The 24,579-nt window shown below is 45.7% G+C and overlaps 1 protein-coding gene across 1 annotated transcript; it reads right to left on the bottom strand.

The window, feature by feature from the left end:
* Positions 1-1,115: 1,115 nt before the first annotated feature.
* On the bottom strand, positions 1,116-22,391 carry boc (BOC cell adhesion associated, oncogene regulated). Its single transcript, XM_040044473.1, is given in 19 exon segments — positions 1,116-2,204; positions 2,352-2,500; positions 2,772-2,854; positions 2,940-3,151; positions 3,243-3,431; positions 3,542-3,743; positions 3,745-3,765; positions 3,847-4,022; positions 4,377-4,586; positions 4,860-4,928; positions 5,275-5,440; positions 5,526-5,791; positions 5,876-6,148; positions 7,031-7,324; positions 7,421-7,564; positions 8,103-8,249; positions 11,436-11,708; positions 12,376-12,504; positions 19,217-22,391. Coding segments are annotated over 19 exon segments (3,183 nt in total). The 5' UTR covers positions 19,227-22,391; the 3' UTR covers positions 1,116-2,034.
* Positions 22,392-24,579: the final 2,188 nt, after the last annotated feature.

Genomic DNA, 24,579 nt, shown 5'->3' with positions numbered 1-24,579 from the left:
GTAAAAATGTTGGTTAAACCGACTGGTAGTAAAACAAAATCAGTTTTAGGTTTAGAACTTGAGTTCAGTGTATCCTGGGTCATTGAGAAACCTTCTGCACAGTTACCTACTAATGTAATTTACTAACTTATCAGGTTGTGCTGTACAGAATTGTTTTTCCAAGAGCTATTTTGTAAATACCAATGTTTAATATCAGAATTATTAGATTATGTATGTATTTGTAAATACAAGATTGATTAATAAAGTTTATAAGGAGACATTTGTATTTGCTGCCAACTGGAAAACTGTGTGTGCTTTTTTTTTTTTATTCTCTTGTCCATGACAGCATCTGAAACATTTTTCTAGATCAAACGACAGCCTGCCGCCGCTCACTCCTGACTCTCTCTTCTGATCTATACATAGTGATGATCAATTAAACCAAAAGTTTTAGATTTGGATTCATCATTTCATCAGACCTGTTGACACTAATTTTCAGTCCTATAATGTGGCAAACTGCAGCCTTTTCTGTTTCCCTTCCTTAAGAATGGTTTCATGACAGGAACCCTTCCACCTTCACAATACGATGAGGCTTCAGCAAACACTCCGTGGATGAAAGAAGGCCTAGACGTATCTATCAGGTCTTTGTGCATTTCTTCCTCTTTCTTCAGGATATGACTTCCAAATATTTATCTGCTGTGAGGTTTTTAGGTCTGTTACTTCTTGTTTTCCACTTGTCTAATTTCCTCACTTTTTTTGAAGAACACTGCACACCTTGCTGAGTCTTGCAAATGCAGTTTACAGTCAACAGCTTTTTGGGAATCATTTTGTTAATGGAAAAAAAAAAAAACTCTTTTATACCCGTCAACTGTTATCGGTGAAGTTTGTTGCGGATTCAACTAAAGAAATGTGAACAAATTGAGTTTTTGCTAAAATTAGAAGTGTGTAGACAATCCTGGTTCACCCATTTGTATGTTTGGATGATTCATTATGAGTGTTAAGTGGCTTGACAAGCAAAAAACAAAACAAAAACATTTCTCTGAAAATGAGTAAAAAAGCAGCCAATTTCCAAAGAAATTTTCTGAAAGACTTTTAAAAAGCTTAAAGAACTAATGCTCAAGATTCACAAACGACTCGACTCAATTTCATAAGCATTTATTTACATGCAATAGTGCTCCAGCATGTGCAACCACAGAACAGCTACACTTTAAAAAGAAAAAAAAAGGGAGTGTAGATTCAGGATCTCCTTCATTTTGATTGCAGATGTCTCTGTCAAAGACTAACACTTATGTACCGACCAGTGAGGGAGGAATAATACTGACACACCTGTCGCAGCAGCCTCACCTGGCAGTCTTTTGGTAACCAGCAAACAAGTAAACACAGAAATGGTTGCAGTATAAAGTTCAGCTTATCAATGACTGAGTTAAAGACATTTTCCAGAATCTCTCCCATTCAGTGATTTAAAAAAAATATACCAAAACAAAATAAATAAACTATACAATATATAATCTCTTGTACACTACTGAAACAATGATTTATGTTGCATACACTTGTTAATAGTTTGTTAATGACGAACAATGCATAATACATTTGTGTTACTGCTATACAGAAATGACCGAGAACGTGATATCGCAGAGCTAAACAGCACCTCGTGACAGCATCAGACTGGGTCAGATTGTGTTTCTGTTGTACGTAAAGCTAAGTACCTAAAAGGTCCAGACTAAGGATGGAGGAAGGCTGGGAAAGACATGATTGGTGGGGAGGGTTTAGTTGTGAAGTGCTGAACTGAGAGGAAGTCCCTGGAGACTCCAGACTCTTCTTCACACAAGGAATAAAGGTCTCAAATGCAGACAGACAAAAAGACAAAATACTACTCCCTTTGTCCGTGACATAGCGTGAGGAGATCTATGAATAAAAAGTCACTTTCTTTTCAATATGAAAATAACCTTATATACAGTATAATCGGACACTTATGTACAAAAGCATAAATATATAAATATCTGTGATACAAAAATAAATATTTTCTCTCTTTTTGTTTACGGTTTATTTAACAGTCTCTCATGCATCTGTCACGCTGGCCGTCCCCTCGTCCTCGGGGGACGCTTCATTTGGGAGGATGTTCACTTCCTGTATAGCTGCATCTTGGGATTGTGGCGTTGTGGCTGCTGAAGAGGATGTGGTGAAAATCCCTTCGTCCTCCAGAGAGAGAAGCGGGAAAGATGCCGGCTCTGCGGTAAAGAGAGAAGAATGGTGAGAAGATGACAGGAGGATTCAACAACAACACCAAAACAAAGGCATCCTTAAAAGATGCTCGTTTGGTTGATAATAAAAGGAGAACATTATGAGCAGATATTAATGGAGACATCCTCACATACTTTGAGCGATGTCCTCCGTTTTGTCTCCACCACAGAAGCCGCCGTCACCTCCCGCGTCCTGTGAGTTTAAAAGCTGATGTGGGGAGTTGAGGAGCTGGAGAGTGGAGTCATCTGGAGAATAGCAGGAGTGATCAGGATGATCAGGGCCACTGAAGAAAACAAGAAAAACATATTTATTAGACTTTTTTTTATTGTCCATACCAGTTGTGACGTTTGGGATGTTCAGCCAACAAATTTCTTCAACATTTATCCAGGTGTTCAGTTTAAATTCTTGAGCCTGTTGGTCAAAATTCAGTTTTCTTGCTCATCAAATCAGGACAAAAAGGTTTTTTTAATGTCACCAGTTCATATTGGTAGAATTATTTTACGGTGTTAGTCCAGTACATTAAAAAGTAAATAAGTGTTATAATGAAAACACACCTGGTAGAATAGTGGTAAACAGGCAGGTGTCCATTGGGCTGTTGCAGCAGCGTGTCACACTCCATATCACAATCCACACCATCCTGCACAGACAGACGAGCATACATTAAATATTCAAACAAAAACAAAAACTCGTGGATAGTTTAAAACCTAGTTTTGTTTTTTTACCTGCTGGAGGCCTGGCAGGCAGTGCTTAGGGTGGTGAGGTTTGCCATTTGGTGTGTATTCTCCGTTGGCGGGGTACACGCCATGTGGAGCAGTCATGTGAGTATCCAGTGGGCAGTGACCCACTAATGCAAGTCCCTGAAGAGGAACCATGGTGTACTGACATGACGACACGGGGGCGGCCACAGCGGGGAAGCACATGTCGGTTGTTTGCTCTGAAATGAGGACAAAACAGGAATTACACGGATGTGGACGGGAAAGACGTTAATCCCCGTAAAGACTCGAGGAACGGCAAAGTGCACTCACTCTGTTTGGCCCAAGCCCGCCACAGGCAGAAGGGGATGAAGGCGACAATAATGAAGACGAAGGCTCCCAGGACAACGCCAACTATGAGGTAGGGGAGGTCGCCGGGGCGAGGCACACCTCCCTCGGGCGGTCTATACAGAGGGTCATTGGGAGTCTCTGATGGGAGAGGCTTTTGGGAGTTAGGACGAGCTGTAGAAAAAAGGAGAAAGAGGAAAAAATTTAACTATTAGCAAAGAAATTCTTTTGTAAAAGACAAGACCGACTGACTGCGACAAGCTTTCGCCAACAAAGCACCTCACCTTTTGTTTCAAGGATCACGACATTGCCAAATTCGCTCTCTCCCTTCTCGTTGAAGCTCTGCATCTTGATGTCGTAGGCGGTCTCGGGCTGCAGGTCCGTAATCGAGTGCCAGTATCTGTCCCCTTCCACCACATCCTTCTTATAGTCGCTGTCATTATCGCTGTCTGTCGGCCGGTAGTAGATGTAGAAACCGTAGATAGGGCGTGTTGTTTACTGGAGTGTACTGTCGAGGGGGAGAATAAATCACATTATAAATCACTGCAAGCTTGTTTTTGAAATCCTCAGTCTCCTTCTGGACACTCACCGTCCATTTGAGAATGATGGTGGTCTCGTTGATGGCCTCATTATAGGTAATGTAGGGTCCATCGACGGGGCGTTCGTGTGTTCTCCCGCCAACCACCGTGTATGCCTTGGAAGGGGCGCTGGGAGGACTGGAACCAATCACGTTCACCGCTACCACACGGAACTTATAGGACGTACCTACAGGGAGAGGAACGGGCATTGTTCATCTCTGGGATTACAACCAGCCAGTGACGCTTTCCCATTGTTGTGCTGATTAATGAGGCTTGTTTTCACTTTACTGTCTGTTTTCTTTGAGCAAATGCGATGCTGTGCTGTGCTTTTGACTGATGGCAACAATTACTGAGATGATTGAAACAACACTCATTATGGTGATAAATTTTGCAGACCATGGGAATGTAATTATGTGGACATCATTGTTGTAATGATATGGTACGACATGTCCTACTGCTCCCCCCACCCCCAACGAGCCAGAGTAAACAGCTTTGAGCAACAACGCTACGGTTTTGAAAAGAGGGTGTGAAGATGGCTGACCTTTCTCCAGGCCCGTGATCTCCACGGAGAGTCGCGACGGGGGGATGTTCTCCACCGCCGTCACCCAGTCCTCTCCTGCCTTCTTCACCTTCTTGTACTCCACCCGAAACGACTGGATGGGGAAGCCGCGGTTACCGCGAGGAATCCAAGTCACGTACGCAGACGTCTCAGTCGCTGTGGAGACCGTGGGCTTGTCGGGGGCTTCGGGAGCTGAAGAAAAGCAGGGAAGAGTGTCAAATGGAAGCTACAAACAGGGACAATATACTCAAACTAGTGAGAGAAAGTTCAACAACGGTCACGTTCAGGACTTACTGGGAGCTCATCCTTCAGGGAACAGAAATGCAAGAGAAAGTGAGACTTGTTAGTGAAAGGAGAAGGTGAAACTGTATCTAGCTCTGTTCATAATCAAAGTAATAGATTTATTAGTATTGTTAATCAGAGAGGAGTTTGTCTCAGTAATACACAGGACTGTTGAGAGCTTACGAGAGAGGCTTGGTGAGGGGACAGAGGGAGTCTTTGGAGGATCATTTGACACGCCCAGATTTTTGCGACCTGTGGACAAAAGAGATAAGGCACCACATCATCTTAAAGAAATGTACTCCAAGTCATTTTTAAAGGAAAGGACTGGTGTCACTTTCTGACTCCCTGAGTCTGAGAAGTCAAAAGTTAAGATGTGTTTAAAGCTGTCAAAATAATGATTACCTTAAAGCGCCTCAGTGTTTAGCAAACATGACTCAAAACGGAACAAATAAGGGAATTTCTTGGGGACTATTTTTTTACAGGCAGATTATGCAGCAGCACGCTGATGTGAACTGACCACAAGTACCGGGCATGAAAAAAAAAAAGCACCTGGCGCGAAGACTGAAGGAATCTAGTAGGATAACAGCTGTTGTTGTACCTTTGCCGGTTCTGAAGGTCATCATGGCTGGTTGTCCCAGCCCTGCACAGTTCTTGGCAGTCATCTCGACCTCATACAAGCTGTCCGGCTGCAGCTTGGATAGAGTCAGCTTATGGAGAGAGCCCGGGATACTGGTGGAGGTCCAGTCTGCAAGAAGTTCTCCCACCTGAGAGGCAGAGCAGGCTCAGTTACTAACACAAGAACACATGTGTGACTCTAAAAAGGTTTAGACGATGAGCTTCTTGCAGTACCTTTCTGTATTTTATCATATACTCCAGTACAGGAGGTCCATGCTCGTGCCGCGGCTTCCAGGTGAGCTCATAATAGTCAGCCTTGCCTGTGCGTGGCTGACTGAGGATGATGGGGGCTTCTGCAGGCATGTACCCTGGAAATTCTGAGCAGTCTAGAGGCAACATGGCACCTGCAACCCCCGGCCTCACAGGCGGCTGCTCTCTCAGCACCTTGTCTGGGCTGAGCGGGCGGTAAATGGAAGGCAGCCTCCCTCGGGATAAAGTCCCTGTAACAAAACAAGAAGGATGACATCTAACATCTGTGAAATAAAAGAAAATCATCAACAAATTACCAAACTGAACCCACTCACCGGTTGATACGGTGATGAGGCGAGCGGAGGCCTGTGAGCTGCCCACCCCGTTCTCAGCCATGCACTGGTACAGCCCGTCATCCCGGGGGCCCACTTTGGAGATGCGCAGCCCCCGGGAGGTGAGGCGGTGGCGAGAAGACTGGGCGAGCGGCTGGGCGTTGTGGAGCCACATCACAGAGGGAGCGGGCTTACCGCGGGCCTGGCAGATGAAGCGCACCGTGTCTCCGTACATGACTTCCCGCTGCTGCAGCTCCACCATCACCTGAGGAGGCTCTGCAGGGAAAAGAAACACACAAAGGAGAGAGGTGAGGAGGCCGACCTGAAACTTTGTGCATATGCATCTGTGTGGATCTAGGAAACATTTGACTATTTTCTGGTATTTGTAGACCAAACTACTAATCGAGGTAAACTTCGGTGCTTCGGTGAATACAATCGTTCACCAAAACACTTAATTGATCTCCTGATTCCTTAAGATTGCTTTACAAGTGCCAAAAATTTCCAATATTTACATTTTTATATAACAATTTTTGTCTCGCTAACCATCCAAACCCCAAAATGTTCTAACTATAGTGGAAATACTATGAGCTGGAAACAACATGGTTCGTGTTCTTGCTTGATAAGTGACTTAATCGATTCTGAAAACACAGTTGTAGTGTGTGTGTGTGTGTGTGTGTGTGTGTGTGTGTGTGTGTGTGTGTGTGTGTGTGTGTAAGGGGGTGTGTGGAGCCAGGCTGGGCCAGCTAGTTGATGGTTGGCTGCTTGTGAATGGGGGAAAAGACAGAGCTCATTACAGCTACAGCAGCACTCTGGCTTTAATTAGAGCCAGCTGCAGAGAGACGAGCCCACAACACATTCATACACAAACATGCACGCACACACACACACACAGAAAATCACTGTAAAAACAGTCATCCATAACCTAGACACACTCAATCAAGTCCTGGTGCAGAATAGAGAGCTCTGTCTTCACCAACTCTGTGTTGCAAAACACCGCCCACACTGCTCCTCTCTCACACACTCTGTACATACAGACCCCGTCTTGCCAGTCCGCCAAACAGGAGTCGATGTAATTATTAAATCCATGACACGGAAAAAACTTAAAACAAAACAAAAGTACCTTGTAGAGTCAAACAAAAAACATTTCATTTTACTCACCAAACACTTGGACGTCATAGAGCACCACGGCAGAGCTGGCCGAGCCGATGCCGTTGTCTGCCCCGCAAGCGTAAGTGCCCGAGTCTCCCTCGCCGACTGCGTCGATAAGCAGGTTGCTAAGCAGGAAACGCGTGTTGTTGTGGAGACGCAGGTCCTGCCCGTCCTTTGCCCACGTGACCTGGGGAGTTGGGATGCCACTGGCCACACACTCCAGCACCAGCCGCTGGCCTTTAGTCACCATGATGGAGCGGGGTGCCGGCGGGTAAATGATCCGAGCCGCTTCTGATGTGGAGCCTGAAAGAATCGAGGCATTGTGCATGTGAGCACCTACGAGTAAAATGCGTCCCCGCAAGACCAGAATGCCATGCTGAATGAGCAATAGTGACTCACGGCGTATGCGCAGACGATCAGCAGAGGTGGACGTTTTAACCTCCTGAGTGACGGGGTTGTAGGCAGCACACTTGTAGGGTCCCTCATCATCACGTGTGGCGTTGGCTATCTGCAGGTTCCCTGATGGCATGATGAGGTAGTTCCCTGCAGGACCAAACAAAAACATAAGTCTGAGTGAGAGGGGTGCAGAAGAAAAGCAGAGAAAATAATCAGAAATACCACCGAGACAAAGAGGAACCACAGAAAAACCGAGTCCATGTTGTGAAACAGCGTGGGTAATATGAGCCCTGTGTGCCATTCCAATACATAGCTGCACTTCCAGCTGAAGCCACAGAGTGGCACTGTCGAGTCTGACCCAAGTGAATGCTCTTCAACGTGGTATTCATTTCCTCACAGATAAGGTAGATATCAGTACCTACAGCTCCCAGGCATCATCAGCATACCAGCTACAAACCACTGGAGCTTTTCTTCTCTTCCAGGCAACTTAGAAGTAAATAGTTTGAAAAATAAACAACTGCATTCCCATGTTTCAACATTCTCCAGATAATGCCCTTATCGGTGGTTTTACGATGGGTCAGATAGCAGGATTATAGCATTTCGGTAAATTACGAAGATAGTATGGGAATTAAGGAGAGAGAGTGAATGCTATAAAAGATCTTGAGGGATTAAAGCAGCTGGTTACCTTTGGATGTTTCCAGCCATTCCTGTTTGACGCTGTAGCGAACCTGAGCCTTGGGCTGGCTTTCGGGGAGGTGACATTCAATAACAGCCGTGTTGCCTTCATCCACTTCGATCTCCTGCTGGTCATCGGGCTCAAAGTCCCGCAGCTCTAAAAAACAACAAAGACATGAGGAGAAAAGTCAGCGCCGTCTCATAGCTACAACACATTTCACCCTTCTTTCATCATCTTAATATGCAGTGTAAATCACGTCTAACTGCACATGTATACAGTCATTCCTCGGCTTCAGATGTACAAAACCGCAATATTCAGAGCAATAATAACTGTGCTGTTCCCATGTTGGGTGTCTCTCATGTCAGTCCGACTTTGCTGTGTTGTAACCACATTCCCACAGCTTCTCTAATGTTCCCTCTTTTTGGAAAAAAAACTTCTACCTCCACTTCTTTCCCACTGCTCGTCTTTACGTGATCCGCTGAAATTCGCAGGAATTTTAGGAAAGCACTTCAAGCTAATTTTTCTGGTGTCAGTAACATTTGAGCAGGCCACATTAATCTTGTCAAACATTATACCGGGGGACTGGAGCCGGGTCAGATTCTGTGGGAAATGGTGGGAGTGGGGATTACCGGGGCCATGTGCTGTGACTGTGTCCCACAGACACACGGTCTGCACAGCATAGACACTTATCTGGCCCCCTGACCTTCTAAGCCCCTGCCTGAGCGGCCTGGAGGCCTGGCATTGGGGGGGGGTCAAAGGGGAGAAAGCGCCATCCTATAGGGTTTCATTGCCATTTTATAGATTTGAAGCAGAGAGAACCTAACATGAGACAGAGAGAAGAAACAGGAGCAAAGAGAACAGCACAGGAGGGGAAAATAACACCCAAAGAAATTTGTCATTAAGGCGTCCAACAGTGAAATGAAAGATAAATAAAACTTCTCCAGGAACGTAATTAAACGTCTGCCAGCCTTTGTTGATTTATTCTTAACAAACACAGCCTCTCCATTCTTTCCAGAGCTGCTATAACTGGGGTGTTTTTCTTGGACCCGGCACACCGAGCTGCCCGTATGCACACACAGTCAGCTGATGAGTCTTTGTACACCTCTAATTCAATAAGCAAAGTTTAGTTAACAGTATCTATTGATAGGGGTTTTAAAGTGATTTACTAAAAGCACTGAACAAACACATTCACTGCGGGCAGCCGATTTATCCACCACGCACGCTGGATCTGCCCCCTCTGCAGGCGCCTGGGGGAGCTTTAATGGGCGTAATGGGGGAGATTGTCTAACACGCACGCACACATTAACAACAAACACACAACACAACCCTATGCCTGTGTCAGCTCTTATTCTGAAAGATGAGAATCCCAGCCAGGACATGTCAAGCTTAGCGGGGTGTGTTGAAGGGGAAAAAACCTCAAGGATAGGCCGTGTGGCGCTCCATTTGCAAAATCAATCAGGTGCTGTTTTTACAGACACCCCTTCCCCCACCTCATATCTCCCCACTCCACCTTCCTCCTCCTTCTCCTGGCTGTTTCTCCCAAATTCCTTCATATACACCTTTTAACGCCCCCTCTCACAACTCTACTGCCCCGCATTCTTCACAGGAAAAAGAAAAATCCCCTCACGGGTGCCTCTCAGGTGTGCACGCGAGCGCGCGCATGTGATGTTTCTTGTGAGTGCATCCTGCATGGATGGAGGATTGATGGCATTCATAAACTGAAGCAGACCTCCCGCACCACGGCTGCTTGGCAGGGCGAGAAGGAGCGAGAGAGAGACAGTACATTCATCATCTTTATGTGCAGCAGCAACAGGAGTCCCGCGCGCACGTCTCTGAATTATAACACGTTATAGCAACGTGTTGTGCGTTCACGTTGTGCAGATACATGTTTCTACGGCAAAAAAAAAAAGAAAAAAAGGAGGAGGGTGATTGTCTGCACAAGAATTCAAGCGGGGGAGCTTTTAAGTGATGCCAAGAAGACGCAGATTTTTCGGAGTCGGATAGTGTGGAGGGTCTGGAGTCAACGTATCCTGATCACAAAAAAACATGTGCGTACAACTAAGAGGGCTCACAAGGAAAGGCAAGCACGTACACACTCCCCACGGAGCAGTTCCTTAGGCGGTTTGGGGGTGGCCGAGGAGAAGCAGTTATTAAATTAAAGAGGCTTTTTTGGGAAGGCGGGGCGAACAGACTGGCTCCACATGTGGTTGTCCCAGTGTGATTCATCCACTATTGGAGCAATCAATAACTTTTAATGCCTTTGTAGCTACAGCCTCTGGAGAAAACCCAAAGAAAAATAAGAGCGAGAGAGGTGAAGATGACAAAAAGAGGAGGATGAGGGATGAGGGGGAGAAAGAGAGAGAGGGAGACGGCGATAATGAAAGGAGGCGAGCTGAGAGAAAGTGACAGGGTGAAGAGTGAAAAACGTGCGAGGGGAAATGCGTGTGAAGATGATTGTGGAGGGATCCGAGGAGGCAGAGAATGTGACACCACGTCTCGTCTCGTGTCAGGATCTTGTCTCGACTGGCCTAAAAACAGCTTCCAGTTTCTGCAGCCGCATACATCACATCCCTACGCGTAAAACAATACTGGTAAAAGCACCCTCCCCGCCCCCCTAGCTAATGGTGTGCTCTGCTGGGGCGTATACCTATATCCTCTGTCCACTCTTATCTCCACTCAGCCCTCAGCACAATTACGGGGCCATAACTTCTGGCGAGTCCTGCTGTCGGGCCCTGCGGTGAGGAATGTGGTGTTGTGGGGAAAGCAAAGGGCCAATGAAGGTAGGGGGGCCTCCAAGCTAAGTCCTGCTGGTCCCCTTTCCTCCCCCCCACTTGCTCAGACTGGCCCCTGGGTCCCCTTCATTCCTCCAGCTCAGGTTTCACAGTTTCAGGCCCCCTTTTCAGTCCCACAATGGATATCAAATACAACACCGTACACTAGCAAAGCACTAAAAACGTCAGCATGGGGAATCATTTATTTTAACACTATTAAATTGACGCAGCTGTTTTTTGTCTGAGTACACAGAAGAAAAACTGCCTGACTGTGCAGAGTTAATCCACTTATTACTGATGTGCAACAGATTCTCACTGGAAGGACCAAAACTGCAGTAGGTTTATATTTTTTTTCTCCCCAAAACCACAAGTAGTGGAAAAGTACGAGGTTTACAGTGATGTACTGGTAAAGGTTTAAAGCAAACAAATGCCGCCCCTTCACTGCTTTTGTTCTACTTAGAGAGAGAGAAAGAAAAAAAGTCCAACGCGTTCTTCGGATATTCTGACAAACCAAAAAGGGGCCCCTTTGTTTGTGTTTATTTGTCACAGCTTCGTGTGGGTGGCTACTCACTGGCAGCAGTGACGTCAGCAGGCACACTGGCTAGGGCTCCGGCGCTGGTGCTGGCCACACACTGGTATCTGCCAAGAGTCTGATTGGAGAGAACCGGGATGAACAGGCTGCTGGGCCTCAGCACTACACCCAAATCTCCGTCTACCAGCTCATGGCCGTTGAGGCGCCAGCTGATGTTGGCGGAGGTGGGACGGGCACTGCAATGCAGGGTGACGCTGCCTCCCAGCTTCTGCACCACGGATGTGGGTTCTTCGTTGAAAGCCGGCACCTCGTCTGAGGAAACGATTAACAACAAGGATTCAGATGCAAATTAGAAACTCTTCATGTGAGCATGCGTATAAAAGATATTTCCGACTCATTACACATCGGGCAACTGATATGTATGTTTGCCATCATTTCTTTTCTTGATTAGTTGGAAATCCAAAGCAAAGTTTGACGTGATTAAACCACAAAATTTCCTACAACAGACCAAGAAAAGCAACAAATTCCCAGACAAATGTTTGGCTTCTTTGGTTGCAAATTTTGCTTGAATCAGTGAATGAGCTAATCGCCGTGGCTCCACATACAATACTTGCATTATTTTTAGTGGCAAGAACAGCTCATGCACACTATTCCCGCCTTCCAATTTCTTTCAAATAAACTGCTGTACCTGCTGCCAGACACATAACATCTCACTCGCTGTGCCTCAGCCAGAAGATTTTGTCCCTGGCAAGGACTTACTGTGCATCAGGTGTGTAAAGGCACTCAGTAACTGAGGGTAGAGTGAGGTAGAAAACTGCCACAGCAAATTGTGACTGAGGGCATGAAGACAGATGGATGGAAAAAGGAAACCTTTTCATTATTACGTTGCTTACTGTTAATACACAGAGAGAGGAAATAGGCACTGGGATTACAGTGAGAGTGGGGTCCAGTACTTCACAAGCTAATGTTGTTTACTCACCGGTGAGTGAAGCGCCGCTCTGCAGGCAGCACAGCAGTACTGCGCCAAGAGCGCACAACACTGGAGCCCTTCTCTTTTTCATCCACGGAGTCCAGTCTTGCTTTCCAGACATCTTCCATACACTACCCCCTGAAACACACAACAACAGGAGGTGGTTAGAAAGGTCACGTACAGACTCTGAGCAAAACAGGCTTTAGTCAGTTTGTTTCAGTCAAACCTGACTGAAGCAAACAGGCAGAACTGCACCGAGACACGCATCCTCCATCTAAACAGCGCGCAGCTCCCTCTGATTGAATTTTACTTGTATACACACGTGCACGAACAGGCGGCCGCTAACGAAACACAAGCCAGGCGAGGCGGCGCGCTCAGCAGAAAAACTCCAGACACAAATAAAGTCTTTCTTTTCTGTCAGCCCCCATCTCACCGTTGACCCCATCCCCTCCCGCTGCGCCCGCACCCATCCAGCCCACGCTCATCAAAGGGGCGCCCTCATTCTGCGTGCCGTAACCCGACCCCTCCACCTTCCTGCTCAGGTGTAACCGATACAGGTAGAGCGGTATGAAGAGAGGGAAGAAGATAGAGGAGAAGACTAAAACACACAGGCTGCTTTCAAGAGTTTGGACAAAGAGCAACTAATGAGAGGTAGTAGAAGGGAGGGAGGCACAGGGTGGAAATGCATATATATCCTAGCAGTAAGGAGTGAGGATAAGATGGATACTTAAAATACAAATAGAGAAGTCGCTGGTAATGGTTAGTCTATTAACGGTTAATATAGAAAGAGAGGAGCTTTTCTCTCTCTCCCCTTGCTGCCAAGTTTCCCAAATTCTTTCCTGTCAGGTTAAACTAACAACTTCCCGTCAGGATGAGGAGGGTGGTCCTGCAAAACTAAATCTCCCCTTTCTCCCCACTCACTCCCTCTCTCCCTCACATGCACGCATGTCCTCGAACATACAACGGTCCCGTGAGGAACCTGCAGAAGTGGAAGCGGCACGCAACTTTGAACATGCATTTTTGTTCTGAGCTTAATAAGGCAAAGGGGATGATTAATGAAGCCTGCCTGCACACCAACGCGCTCACACACAGAGAAGGGTCCCAAGGCAGGACAGTAAGAGAATGGAAACTTTTACAGTGCACCTTCATCATCTAATGGTAGCAGTGAAGAAAAAAAGATATATATATATATATATATATAAGTTTGGCTGCCTGGCACATGAAAACGAGCAGAGCGGTAGGGTGATGGAAAAGCAGCTGCAACAGCTCCACAAGGCCACACATCACTCTCTGCTCCGTTTTAATTGCACATTATGAATGTGTAAACAATTTCAGATGACTAATTCTCGTGCCATCAACAGCAACAAAGCAGCGCTCTGCGTGGAAAAGACAGCGTGGCGCAGTAATGATTAGTCAGCCCCGTAATGAATCGAGTTTATTTACACCAAGAAACAGAACTTTTTTCTCTCTTTTTTAAGCTGCTAAACGCTCCAGTGTTCCAGTTGTTTTTGTATGCTTCCTGCTGGGTGTTGGATTTTAAGATGCTACAACCCCCGCAAAAGCAAAAGGGAACTGGATTTGAGTGGTAACTCTACATAATGCTATTAGCACTGATGCAAAATTTGTATTAATACCCTGTTAGACAAAAACTCCAATCACTGATTTCTCTATATTCACACATGTGTAGACCTTCTGTTTATCTCTCATTGTGACAAGCCCTCAAGAATGAGGATAACCCTTAGTGTCAGCCCTACATACATGTACAGTTTCATTTAATCACTCGTCCACACAAAGTGGCTCATCAGTAACGGGCTCACTCTGTAAACAAACAGCACGCTACTGTGGGGACCAGGAGGGAGCAGAGCTGAAGGCCTGTGGCTTCTGTGGCTGGTCACTATATGGACACAAACCAGTACAGCTGCCCATAAAAAACACCTACATCTCTGTGGAGCACCTGTCCCGACTGTAAGAGTCACTAACCATAAACCAACTACACGCACAGCGGGGCACGCTACCTCAGCGCGTAGCCCTCCCACATGTCCGATTTCTCATTCTTTTCAAAATAAAAGCACTAGCAATCAGACGAAGGACAGAGCTTTGTTGCAAAGGCACCTCGTACAATATCACTCCCTTAAAAAACAGCCCTGCTTCTCTGAGTGTGTCTGTTGGTCTGATTCATTAGCGAGCTGGGTCCTGTGTTTGCTTAGCGGATACCCTGCGTCAAGATGAAGAGTTGCCCTGACATCCATGTCCAACTTTTTCCATCACTCCTTCCCAGAGAAGCCAGAGAGGGAAAGAAGAGCCTCCCACGCATCAGCGACACTGATAAAAAACAGAGCACACACACACAGACAGCTCCCCTAAATTAAAAGCAGTGTGCGTGTGCACGTGTGTGTCTGTTTGTGCGCACATATGCCTGTGACTGTTTTGTTACAGCCCTACCATGAGGAACGACGCCGCATGGCAAACACATTGTGCGAACAGCTTTGCGGTATATGAGACATACTTTAGTGACAGTGCAAGAGAGGGAACTCTGTGAACTGTTCAAATCTGCCAGTCCCACTGAACAAGTATGACTAGAGTGGAACCATTTCTGTAGTCACAGTAAGGACCTGAAACTCGACTCGCTACAGTTTTGATGTAGACCAGTAAAAGAGACAGCAAACGATGACAGCGCTGTGATTTTTAGATTTTGGGTAGCTGTTTTAATATTTATCTTTTGGGTAATATAGCTATTTTTTAGTTCAATTAAGGATTTTGTTCATTTAAGTATTGAAATAAAAAAAAGTCTAAACTTGCTGACATTATTGAAAGATTTTCAACCTACCCCTGCAACAGGTGGGCCTCCATGCAACATATGCATTAAATAAAATGTGAAAAATCAACTTTTTATAAGCATAATTGTGCATATACACCGCTACAGATCCATATTAAACAGAGTTTCTGCAGGATTTCTTCTATCAGATCCATTCTTGTGGTTTCAGCAGGTTTAGATTTTCCTACCCTCCCTCAGTGCCTTCATGTTCCCTTTGAAATTTAGGGAGAAAAAAAAAAAAAGACTTTGATGCTTATTACATCTATAAAGGTGTCAATAGAGAAAATGTTTTAATGGCACATATCCATGTATTGCACAAAAAAATCCTTTCCAGACAGTTCTGTTCAAACCCTTTAAACTCTTGGTTTATCGTGATTAAAAAGTTCATTTTCATGGGAGGAGTTTTTAAGGGATTATCTTCGACTGCTGTGGTATTTTAATGGTCATCTCAGGGAGATCTTAAAGGTGTCTTGACTTGCAATTTGCTGTGAACACTTAATAACTTGCCTTCAGGACTAAGGAGTGATCACCTTAATAGTACGATTAAACATTTCTATCCTGGTGGGAGTGTCCTCAGGGGCAGAAACATATGAAAAACTTATGAATCTAATTGTATGATGGCCAACCTTTTACAAAGTGCTTTCATCATATCACAAATGAGGGAATATGTTTTGGAAGAATTACATTCCATCCCTCCAGTAGAGTTACCATGCGGTGGACCAACACCATTGGTTACTGGACACAGATAGCTGTGGACAGCCAAACTAGCAATATACCATTTTTGTGTCCTCATGGTGTCCGCCTTGAATAGGCATCCATTCTTTGTGTCCTTGTTGTGCAGCATCTGCAAGGTCACGAAAAATTGGCAAGCACACGGATGTCTGCTCAGAGCCACGTGTTCGCCCTCGGATACCTAAATAAGCGTCACTTGAATTAAAACGGATGTTGCTCCATTTTGCATACTCTGAAACCAGAAGAAGAAGCTACTCTGTGCGGGTTCTTACTCCAACACCTGTTTGGAGAGGGCGAGGAGAAAGCGCAAACAGCAGGCAGTGAGAGGTTGTGGCAGTGGTGTGCAGGCATGCATCACGAGCTGTAGGTATGCCGGTGTCTCATATGCCGTTGTGGGGCAGAGACACTTGACAGAAGTTCATTGTGAGCGTGCTAAGTAAAGACACCGGGGCCCCCGTTCTCCTGGGCCACTGCCGGTCCCATTGTGCCTCTGCCTCTGTGGATAAATTCATTTTGACAACCCTGCTAATTGGATAAAACCCGACTGGAGCCTCCTCCCCGAGCTCTCACATTCCATCTGCTTTCTAGCACGGAGAAGACGAACAGGAGAGAGAGGAGGCAGTGAAGGGGTATCAGGGTAGTAACTTCTCGTGAGGAGCTGAGCTGTTGAATATTTATCACCTCCCCAAAGTCCCCTCTTGCGCTCCCTCCTCCTCCCCCAGTTTTTACGTCTTTTTACAACCCGTGCGCTCCCCTCCACCCCACCCTATCCTCCCTTAAGGTTCTCCAAACACCACAAAGCCCCCCCTTTAGATAAACACATGCGGTGTCAAGTGTTAGGAGTGCCGGGGGTTCAACTGCCCCGCTCGGGCCCGCAGCCCACAATGCCACGCCGCATAGCTGTCATGCGGGAGGCCGGTTGCCCCTGGCGACGCTAACAGGCAGAACGCACCTTAATAGAGTGGAGAGTCATTGTAAAGCAGTGAGCCGGTGCACAGACAAAGACCCCGCAGACCCCTGGAGAAAGGGGAGACGCTACTCTGAAGGGTCCGGGGAAGAGCTGATGGGCCCTGCTCAATGACCAAAGAGAAGAGGGAGGGTGGGGTGGGGGGGTGCTCAATGACCAAGAGGTTTCTGTAGTGGTGTGTGGAGAGTTTGTGGAGGCAGAGAGGAGGAGAGAGAGTTCGGTGCCTTTAAAGACTGATGTGAGCTGGGTGAAGGGGGTTTTATGGATGCAGGGGTAGGTGGGTGGGTGGAGAGGTTGACTGAGAAAGCTGAACAGCGACTCAAATTAATAGAGAGGATGTCAACTGGCAGGCGAGCAGGAGGAGAGAGCAGAGCCTCATCAATGAGCGGCTGTGTTCGAGGGAGCGTGTGTGAGAGCGTCGCTGAATGTCTCAACATATTTTCTCCTCATTCTGTCAATCTGTTGGCTGGCCTCTTAGCCTGGCCGGGGTTTTGGTGCTGAGTAAAGGAGGAGGACGCGCATGGTCCAACACAACCACATCCGGTTTACCATTAGACCATCACACAGGGCAACTACATAAAAGATGAGAAGGGGATTTTTATTCCAACAAATTCTCAAGAAAACACTGAGACAGGCGTCACATGTTAGCTGCTGGTCAATGACTTCCTTGTTCTGTTAAACCTAGAGTCCAACACCTAAAGATTTTCACCCAAAAGCTACATGGATTATTGACTAACCCGATTAACCAACTTTAGAAAGTCATTTATAGTTTCCTAAACCCCCAAAAAGCCAGAATCAAAAGTCTTGTTTTGTCGAACTCGCAGTTTTAAAACAAAAATATTTTTACTTCATTTTCTGCAATAATAAAAGGGAGAGAGGGAGCACATGCTGACACTGGAGATGCCAGCGTTAAACCAGCTAGTTTTGCAGATTATTCACTTAGCTGTTTCCGCACTACCTCTGCACATGGATTTTTTTTTCGGTCACCCAAAACATCAAAACTCAAATATGTACATATAATCTGAATAGAACTGGGCAGAAATACATGCGGTTTTGTGTTAGTTACTTTAGTATTAATGCGTGTACCTCTGGATGTTGCCCATCTCTACTATAATGCAGATAATGCAAAAACTGAAGCGGACAACCTCCGTTGTTTTCCCTTCTGCCAACTCAACACCAAAACTTGGCAGAGACTAAGTCTAAAAATCGATTCCCACCTCTCTTTCCACTCCCCCGCAGACAAGAGGACATTATGGAGTCCCCTTTGGCATAAAAATGCTGCCCAACAGGTGGAGAGGGGGCCAGCTCAAATCCTCCACTCAAAACATCACTCGTTCTCATGCCATAAAATTACACATCAAAAGCATCCCTAACGAGGTTGAGAACCTACCCCCTCCTCCTTCATAATACGCTCTCTCAAACACACACGCACGCTTCACAAAGTATTAACGAGCTATACGCCCGTCCAAGCCCTCCTTCACCCCCTCCCCAAACCGACACTAACGAGCTACAGTGCGTCTCGGGGATTAACGAGAGGGATCTGGACAGGCCTGCCATGTAGAGGAGGGGGCGTTCTAATCAATTAGGCACTGAAGCATTTGCATAATTTAGATAACGAAGCCGAATTAACCACGGAGAGCTAATTATGGTGCCATGGTGAGCACATCCACCCACATTCTTCTGCCTGGTGTGGGATGCCAGCGTGCCCACCAAGGCCATGGGAACAGGGCTGGATCATAGAGGCTTCCTGGGGAGTTAGTTAGACCTGGAAGGATGGGAGCGAGGAAGAAAGGAGTAGAAAAGATAGAATACCAGGGTTAGGAAGACAAAAGAATAGAGAAAGATGTACAGAAGAACAGGAAGAAGGACACTGAGACCATTCCATATTCTTACTCCATATTAATAAGGAATAGTATCCATTATTGTTATGGAATAAGGATATGGAGAATGATTAAGATAGAAAGCTAGAAGAACAGAAAGATGGATAGAAACAGATGATAGAATTAAGGATAAAAAAGCAAATAGAAGCATAGCAAAAATGTTAGAAAGATAGACGGCAGGATACAAGGACAGAAGGATGGATATAAAAAAGGATGATAGAAATAATTTTTTTTAAAAGAATAGAAGGATGCCAAGAAGGACAGGAGGACCGATAGAAAAAAGGATAATACCCAGGATTTCACAGTACTCATCGCACAAACACACACGCGCGTGCATGCAGTTACATATTTCATTTACCCACAACCATTCTCTCCTTGCACAAGAAGCACACACACTCAGTGACACATAAGCAAGCAATCACACAAACTCCTATTACATGGTAAAAGTATACTCACAGAGGCACATAAATATGCAGACCTCAGGAAGTTTTTCCAACACCAAATGTCAACACGCTAAAAAACAGGCTACCACTTATCCCAAGCCCGAGAAATAAAACGCACGCACGCCACGGCATTCACGCATGCCAATATAGACTTTCATAGCTGTACGTATATGCAGCCTGCTCTTTGTGTGTTCCTGCGGCGCTGGGAGAGAGGGGAGGGAGAGAGGAGGGATACGGGGTGGGTTAAAGGGGGCCCCCCAACTCTTTTGGCAGCTCATGCATCAGAGTGAATGGAACCAATTATAAATCAAGAGCAATTTCTCCCCATTATTCAGCAGGAACCGGGAGGGGGGGGGACTGGCCCTACAACTCTCAGTGGGAGATGAAGGAAGGAAGAGAAAAGCAGAGCGGGTGAAATATTATATGAAAAACAGATACGAGGAGGCATTAGGAAATTGAGATAAGGTGGGGGGGGTGACAGAAAGAGAGATGAGGGAATGGAGAAAGACTGTAAAGTTAGAAGGAGCAGGCCAAATGAGAAGGTTATAGGAAAAAACAGACATGAGGATGAATTGGGAAATGGATAAGAGGCAGGAACGTGAAGAGAAGGCGATGGGTTCGGCTGCGTCAACTGAGTTTGAGATGGTGCAATAGCGCCTGACAGCCTAGCTCATGGTTATCGAGTGAAAGCTGCTGCATCTCAAAGACATTCTTGGGAAGGGAAACAGCTGGAGGAGGCTCTTTTCAAAGAGAGCTCTCAGTTTCAGGAGCAGGATTTGTGAGACGCAGTAAAGCAGAGCTACCATTTGTCCTGTCACTCAAGGCCACGGATGTGCATTATCCTGCATAAAATAAAAACCTCATACAGATACAATTTGGACAGCAGACAGAGCCACGCTGTCGATGGAAAATTCCAGCACTGATAACCTCAGGGGCCCAATACCTCACTAATCTGGTGCCCAGTGATTTATTCTGTTGAATCATGTCTTCTCCTGCCAGTCTGACATTCTTCGATGATGAGTTCTTGCTCTCTGGGGCAACACTTTAAATCTGATTATTGGTTGTAGCTCTGGGATACAACCCAGATTCCAGCTTTTTTTTTTTGTTGTTGCCGCTTTTATTGATCTATAACACAAGCTGGAGAAAAGAATACAACGCACTTATTATTCCAGCGTGCGTGCAGGCTCAGCGCGCCACACTCAGCGAGCCCGCACGCAAAAGGTGAGAAACTTAAGGAAACCAACGAAAGGGAGGAAACTTTTCCAACTGAGTGCATGAAAGAGAGCAGAAAGAGCAGGAACGTGACTGCGAGGCTTAAACCGAGCGGTTCCAGTCAGAATGCAATCTTAAGCATGTGTGTGAATGATCTATTAGAGCGTCTGGGTTGCTCTTGGCTCGTAATAACACCCCCCTAATCTTTGTCCAAATATCTGCTTTGCACACACAGGACTATTTGTCTGCACACACACACAGCTTTCTTACCAGAGTCTGGAGTTGATCAATGATCTAACAACACTCATACCGCACTCTCAATGTGCATTTGTGTGTGTGTGTGTGTGTGTGTGTGTTTGTGTAAGAGAGCGAGAATGAGAGTACGCCCTGGGTAACTTCATTATCCAATCAAGAACTTTTACTTTAAGCAGATCAACTCAACTAGTTTAAAGGCTTTGGATAATCTCTATAAAGCTGTTAAGACACTGGCTGTTTTTAATATACATATATGTGTATAAACTGAACACAGACGTGCAGATATGGTTTTGCAAACGTAGCCTAAAAGCGGGCTTCTGTAATGGAAAAAGCTGAACAACCATCTCTTGTTCAACAGACTTTTTCCCTTTCTTTCATTGCATCTAATTTATCTTCATTCCTTCTTCAATAATCTGCTTGATCACAGCCAAATTAGCATCTCCAACACTGTCAAAACTTTCTAGTTCCCCCCTTTTCTTTTTTTTTTTCGCCCACCTCCCTCCTCACATTCCTCTCTCCCTCTCACTCTGTGGTCCTGGCTGACAGGATCAAGAGAACAGAGGTATGCAGCCCCAGGGGAGGTGCCTAGACCCCGGCCACCTGCCAGTCCAGGTGTCCCTCTTTGGTTATCTGATGTCTGACTGGACACAGAAACCCTCCTGGGGGAACGAGGCTCATGTCCAAGCTTCCAATCTGTCAGTGCGGGAGGACTAATGCACCGTATGTCAACAGGCCAATAATGTCTGGCAGTGGAAAATGAGGCAGCCTTATTTGGCGATGAGTGTGTTCCTCGCTCGTTTATGAAAAGTACATTAACCCAGAAAAACTTCTGCTGAAATTATCAAGTAAACTAGTCACACTTCTCTCTCTCTCAAGTCTTTAGTAACCCTTTTTCTAATGCACTAATCTCAAAACCACCACGCAGGTGACAAGTAATACATTCCAGTGCAAGGAGATGATCTTGATGGGAGGGTAGCTACCGCTCGCTCACACACACACACACACACACACACACACACACACACACACACACACACACACACACACACACGCAAAGGCCTACAGATTCTCTCTGCAGGCTGTTATGACTGCATGAGCATACCTGCTGTCAGAGATGAAAGCGTGCCCCCAGGATGGAGCTTTTTCTTCTTCACCTTTGTCAATTAACACGGATGTTACACCCACTACAACAATGGGTGCTTTTCAGAACCACAGTGAGAAACTTTTGGCTCCCAAAACCCGAGCGCACAGCGGTCCTTATGGATCTGCTGGCTATTCGCAATCTTGAAATGCATCTTTAAAATCCATTTACGTCTGCAGACTTTGATTTAAACCCAGATGTGAAAACACTCCCGGCTGCATGAGGGGTTAGTTAAAGCCTGTCCTCTTTGCCTTCATATCTTACATCATACCTCAACATGGCAAAGTCAATTTGGAAGCAAAGCTAAGATACGAGTGAGAAACTCTATTTCTGTTGGCGGCAGACCCAAATCCACACAGTAACTTTTCCTCACAGGCTATAACACATACGAAAGCTCAGCTCCTATAGGATGGATGAAAACTATCCAGCAACAGGCAAAATAGGGGAAAACTGTCTGTCTGGCAGGTAACCAAGATCAATGAAATTTAATTTCACTGAAGAAAAAGAAGGTTCTGCCGGTAACAGCCACATGAAACTGTAACCGAAAGACAATAAAGCAAGCTTCCTGTCCATATAGTCTTCATTCGCAGTCCTAAAAATGTAAAAAAGAAAAAGAAAAAAAAAAAAAAAAAAGAAGAAGAAAAGCAACTTAATAGGAACATTGTATGGTTTTTTTTTAACATTAATTACAGTGTAATACACATATTATAGAGGCTTGAAACATGCCTGTGGTGCAGCATAATACATTGAGTCTGCTTTACTGTATGAAAGCATGTTAGTCTTCATTTACGAACCATCTACAAACGAGAAATGGCACCGCCTTGAGAAACATAACCAAAAACTTTTGAAAATGTAGTTTGGTATCAGAAGACTTATCTCTAAGAACTTATTTCGTATTTCTGTGAGAAATATCTGAAATGTTTGCTCAAAAATGTGTTTTCCCATCTTTAACACGTGGTTCGTGTTCACAAGTCAATAATGGTATGATGGTATTTAAACTTTTATGGGGAAATAAACTGTTTGAAAATGATCGTTTCTGCCCACAGTAGCAGCAGCTCCAATATTTTTGCTTAGTATTGCACAAGATTGATTAGCAACTCCCATAATTGTCCCCCCCCCCATTCCCCACATCAGCAATCAAAGGGGCCAAAGCCCTGTGAGAAACAGGCAGATAATCAGACAGGAATCATTTAGTTCAGCTTTGATCCACCCGCCTGCCAGAGATGATCAACAAAAACAACAAACCCTGCTACCAAACAAGAGGCTCCTTTTTTACTGAGACCAATTAATTCGCCCAGAAGCTGTGCGCCTAATTGGAGGAGGCCAGGCCATTCGTTTCGACTTTTAATCCAAGTGACATTGATTCAGCGGGAACAATCGGGCCCTCTTGTCTGATGCCATGTCTGTCACTGAATCGCGAAGCCGTCCTCCATGCAAGGCAGTGGAGGCTAAATGTAGACTAATCCAAATAACAAAACGACACCTGGGGTTGGAAACTCGAGCCCCTGCGGCTGTTTCTGCAGGCCTCCATCCGCCTCCTCTCCACCCCTTACCTCCTTTCCCTCCACCCTGGGAGCCTTCACGGTGATGCAGCCTTTGGCCAGCGCTCAAAACTCGGGTGGGGGGATCAAGACGAACATTTGGTCATTAAATCAGACCTGGATGAGGGGATGGCATCAGGGGAGACTCTCCTGACAGCGAGGCAGGATGCAGGGTTTCTCACCAACAGAGGTGCCAGTTTACTGGAGGCTTTAATGAGGTTAGTCTGACACCAGGACTTTGGTTTGGGGGTGAGAGGGAGTGAGTGGGACTCCACTCAGGTAGCAGTGTTTGGGTTTGTTGATGACAGCAGAAACATACAATCTGGTCGGGGCTTTTTTTGAGCACTTGGAGGAGGGTTGTGGGAAAAAAATAGAAGATTGCGGTCTAATGCGTAAACGTAACCAAACTGTTATGTTAAGATCCAACAACTTTGATAGCACTACATAAACTTCAGGGGGAGGGAAGGGGCAGGATTTTTAAAGATGGCTAAGCAGCACCGTAAAAAAAGAAATTAATTATTTATAAGAACTCTGAGAATTGGCTCTCGTTCTTTCTACTTCCTTACAAATCTACTCATCGGAGGTCACTGCTCACCCGCTTTTCTATACCTCACCACAACGATGCTGAGCATGAGGGTGATGTTGATGATATGGGGTAAATCTGGCAGAGCTCACCATGTCTGTCTCCTGTTACCCTATGGGAGCGACTATAGGCTGCGGCCTGCAAAACGTAGACACGTTTTCCCAAAGAAAAACGCAAGTATACCTAAACACACAGCCGTGAATCTCCGCGACGTGTTACGAGAGGTCCGTAGCTCTTCATAAACACGCATCGTGGTGAAATAGTCGCCAGAAAAGTGGGGGAAAACTTTGGGGAAAAATACGGACGCGAGACCAATCAGGGCGCAGGCTAAGTCCGAAACCAAAGTCAAGTTTTTCCTTTTTTATATAAAAAGCAACTTCAAATCCAAAATCTGACCTCGAGGTGCGTCCCAATAATGCACGTCTGTGTCACGGGAACTTTGTAGCAGAGTTTTTGTGGATCATAAGGCTGGAGAAAGCGGAGGAAAAAAGCAAAACAAATGCGGCTATCGAAGCAGAGACGCCAGCATGAACGAACTAGTGATCAAACACCAAGAGTCGCACATTTCTCTGAAACAGAGTCACGGATGAGCCGGTGAAGTGCCCACACGAGTCGGAAAACACGCAACATAGCCGATACGTTCA

Source organism: Simochromis diagramma, unplaced genomic scaffold (genome assembly GCF_900408965.1).
Source record: "Simochromis diagramma unplaced genomic scaffold, fSimDia1.1 OVJJ01000602.1, whole genome shotgun sequence".
Classification (NCBI taxonomy): domain Eukaryota; kingdom Metazoa; phylum Chordata; class Actinopteri; order Cichliformes; family Cichlidae; genus Simochromis; species Simochromis diagramma.
Note: the sequence above shows the minus strand (reverse complement) of the source record. Positions and strands in the feature narration are given on the sequence as shown.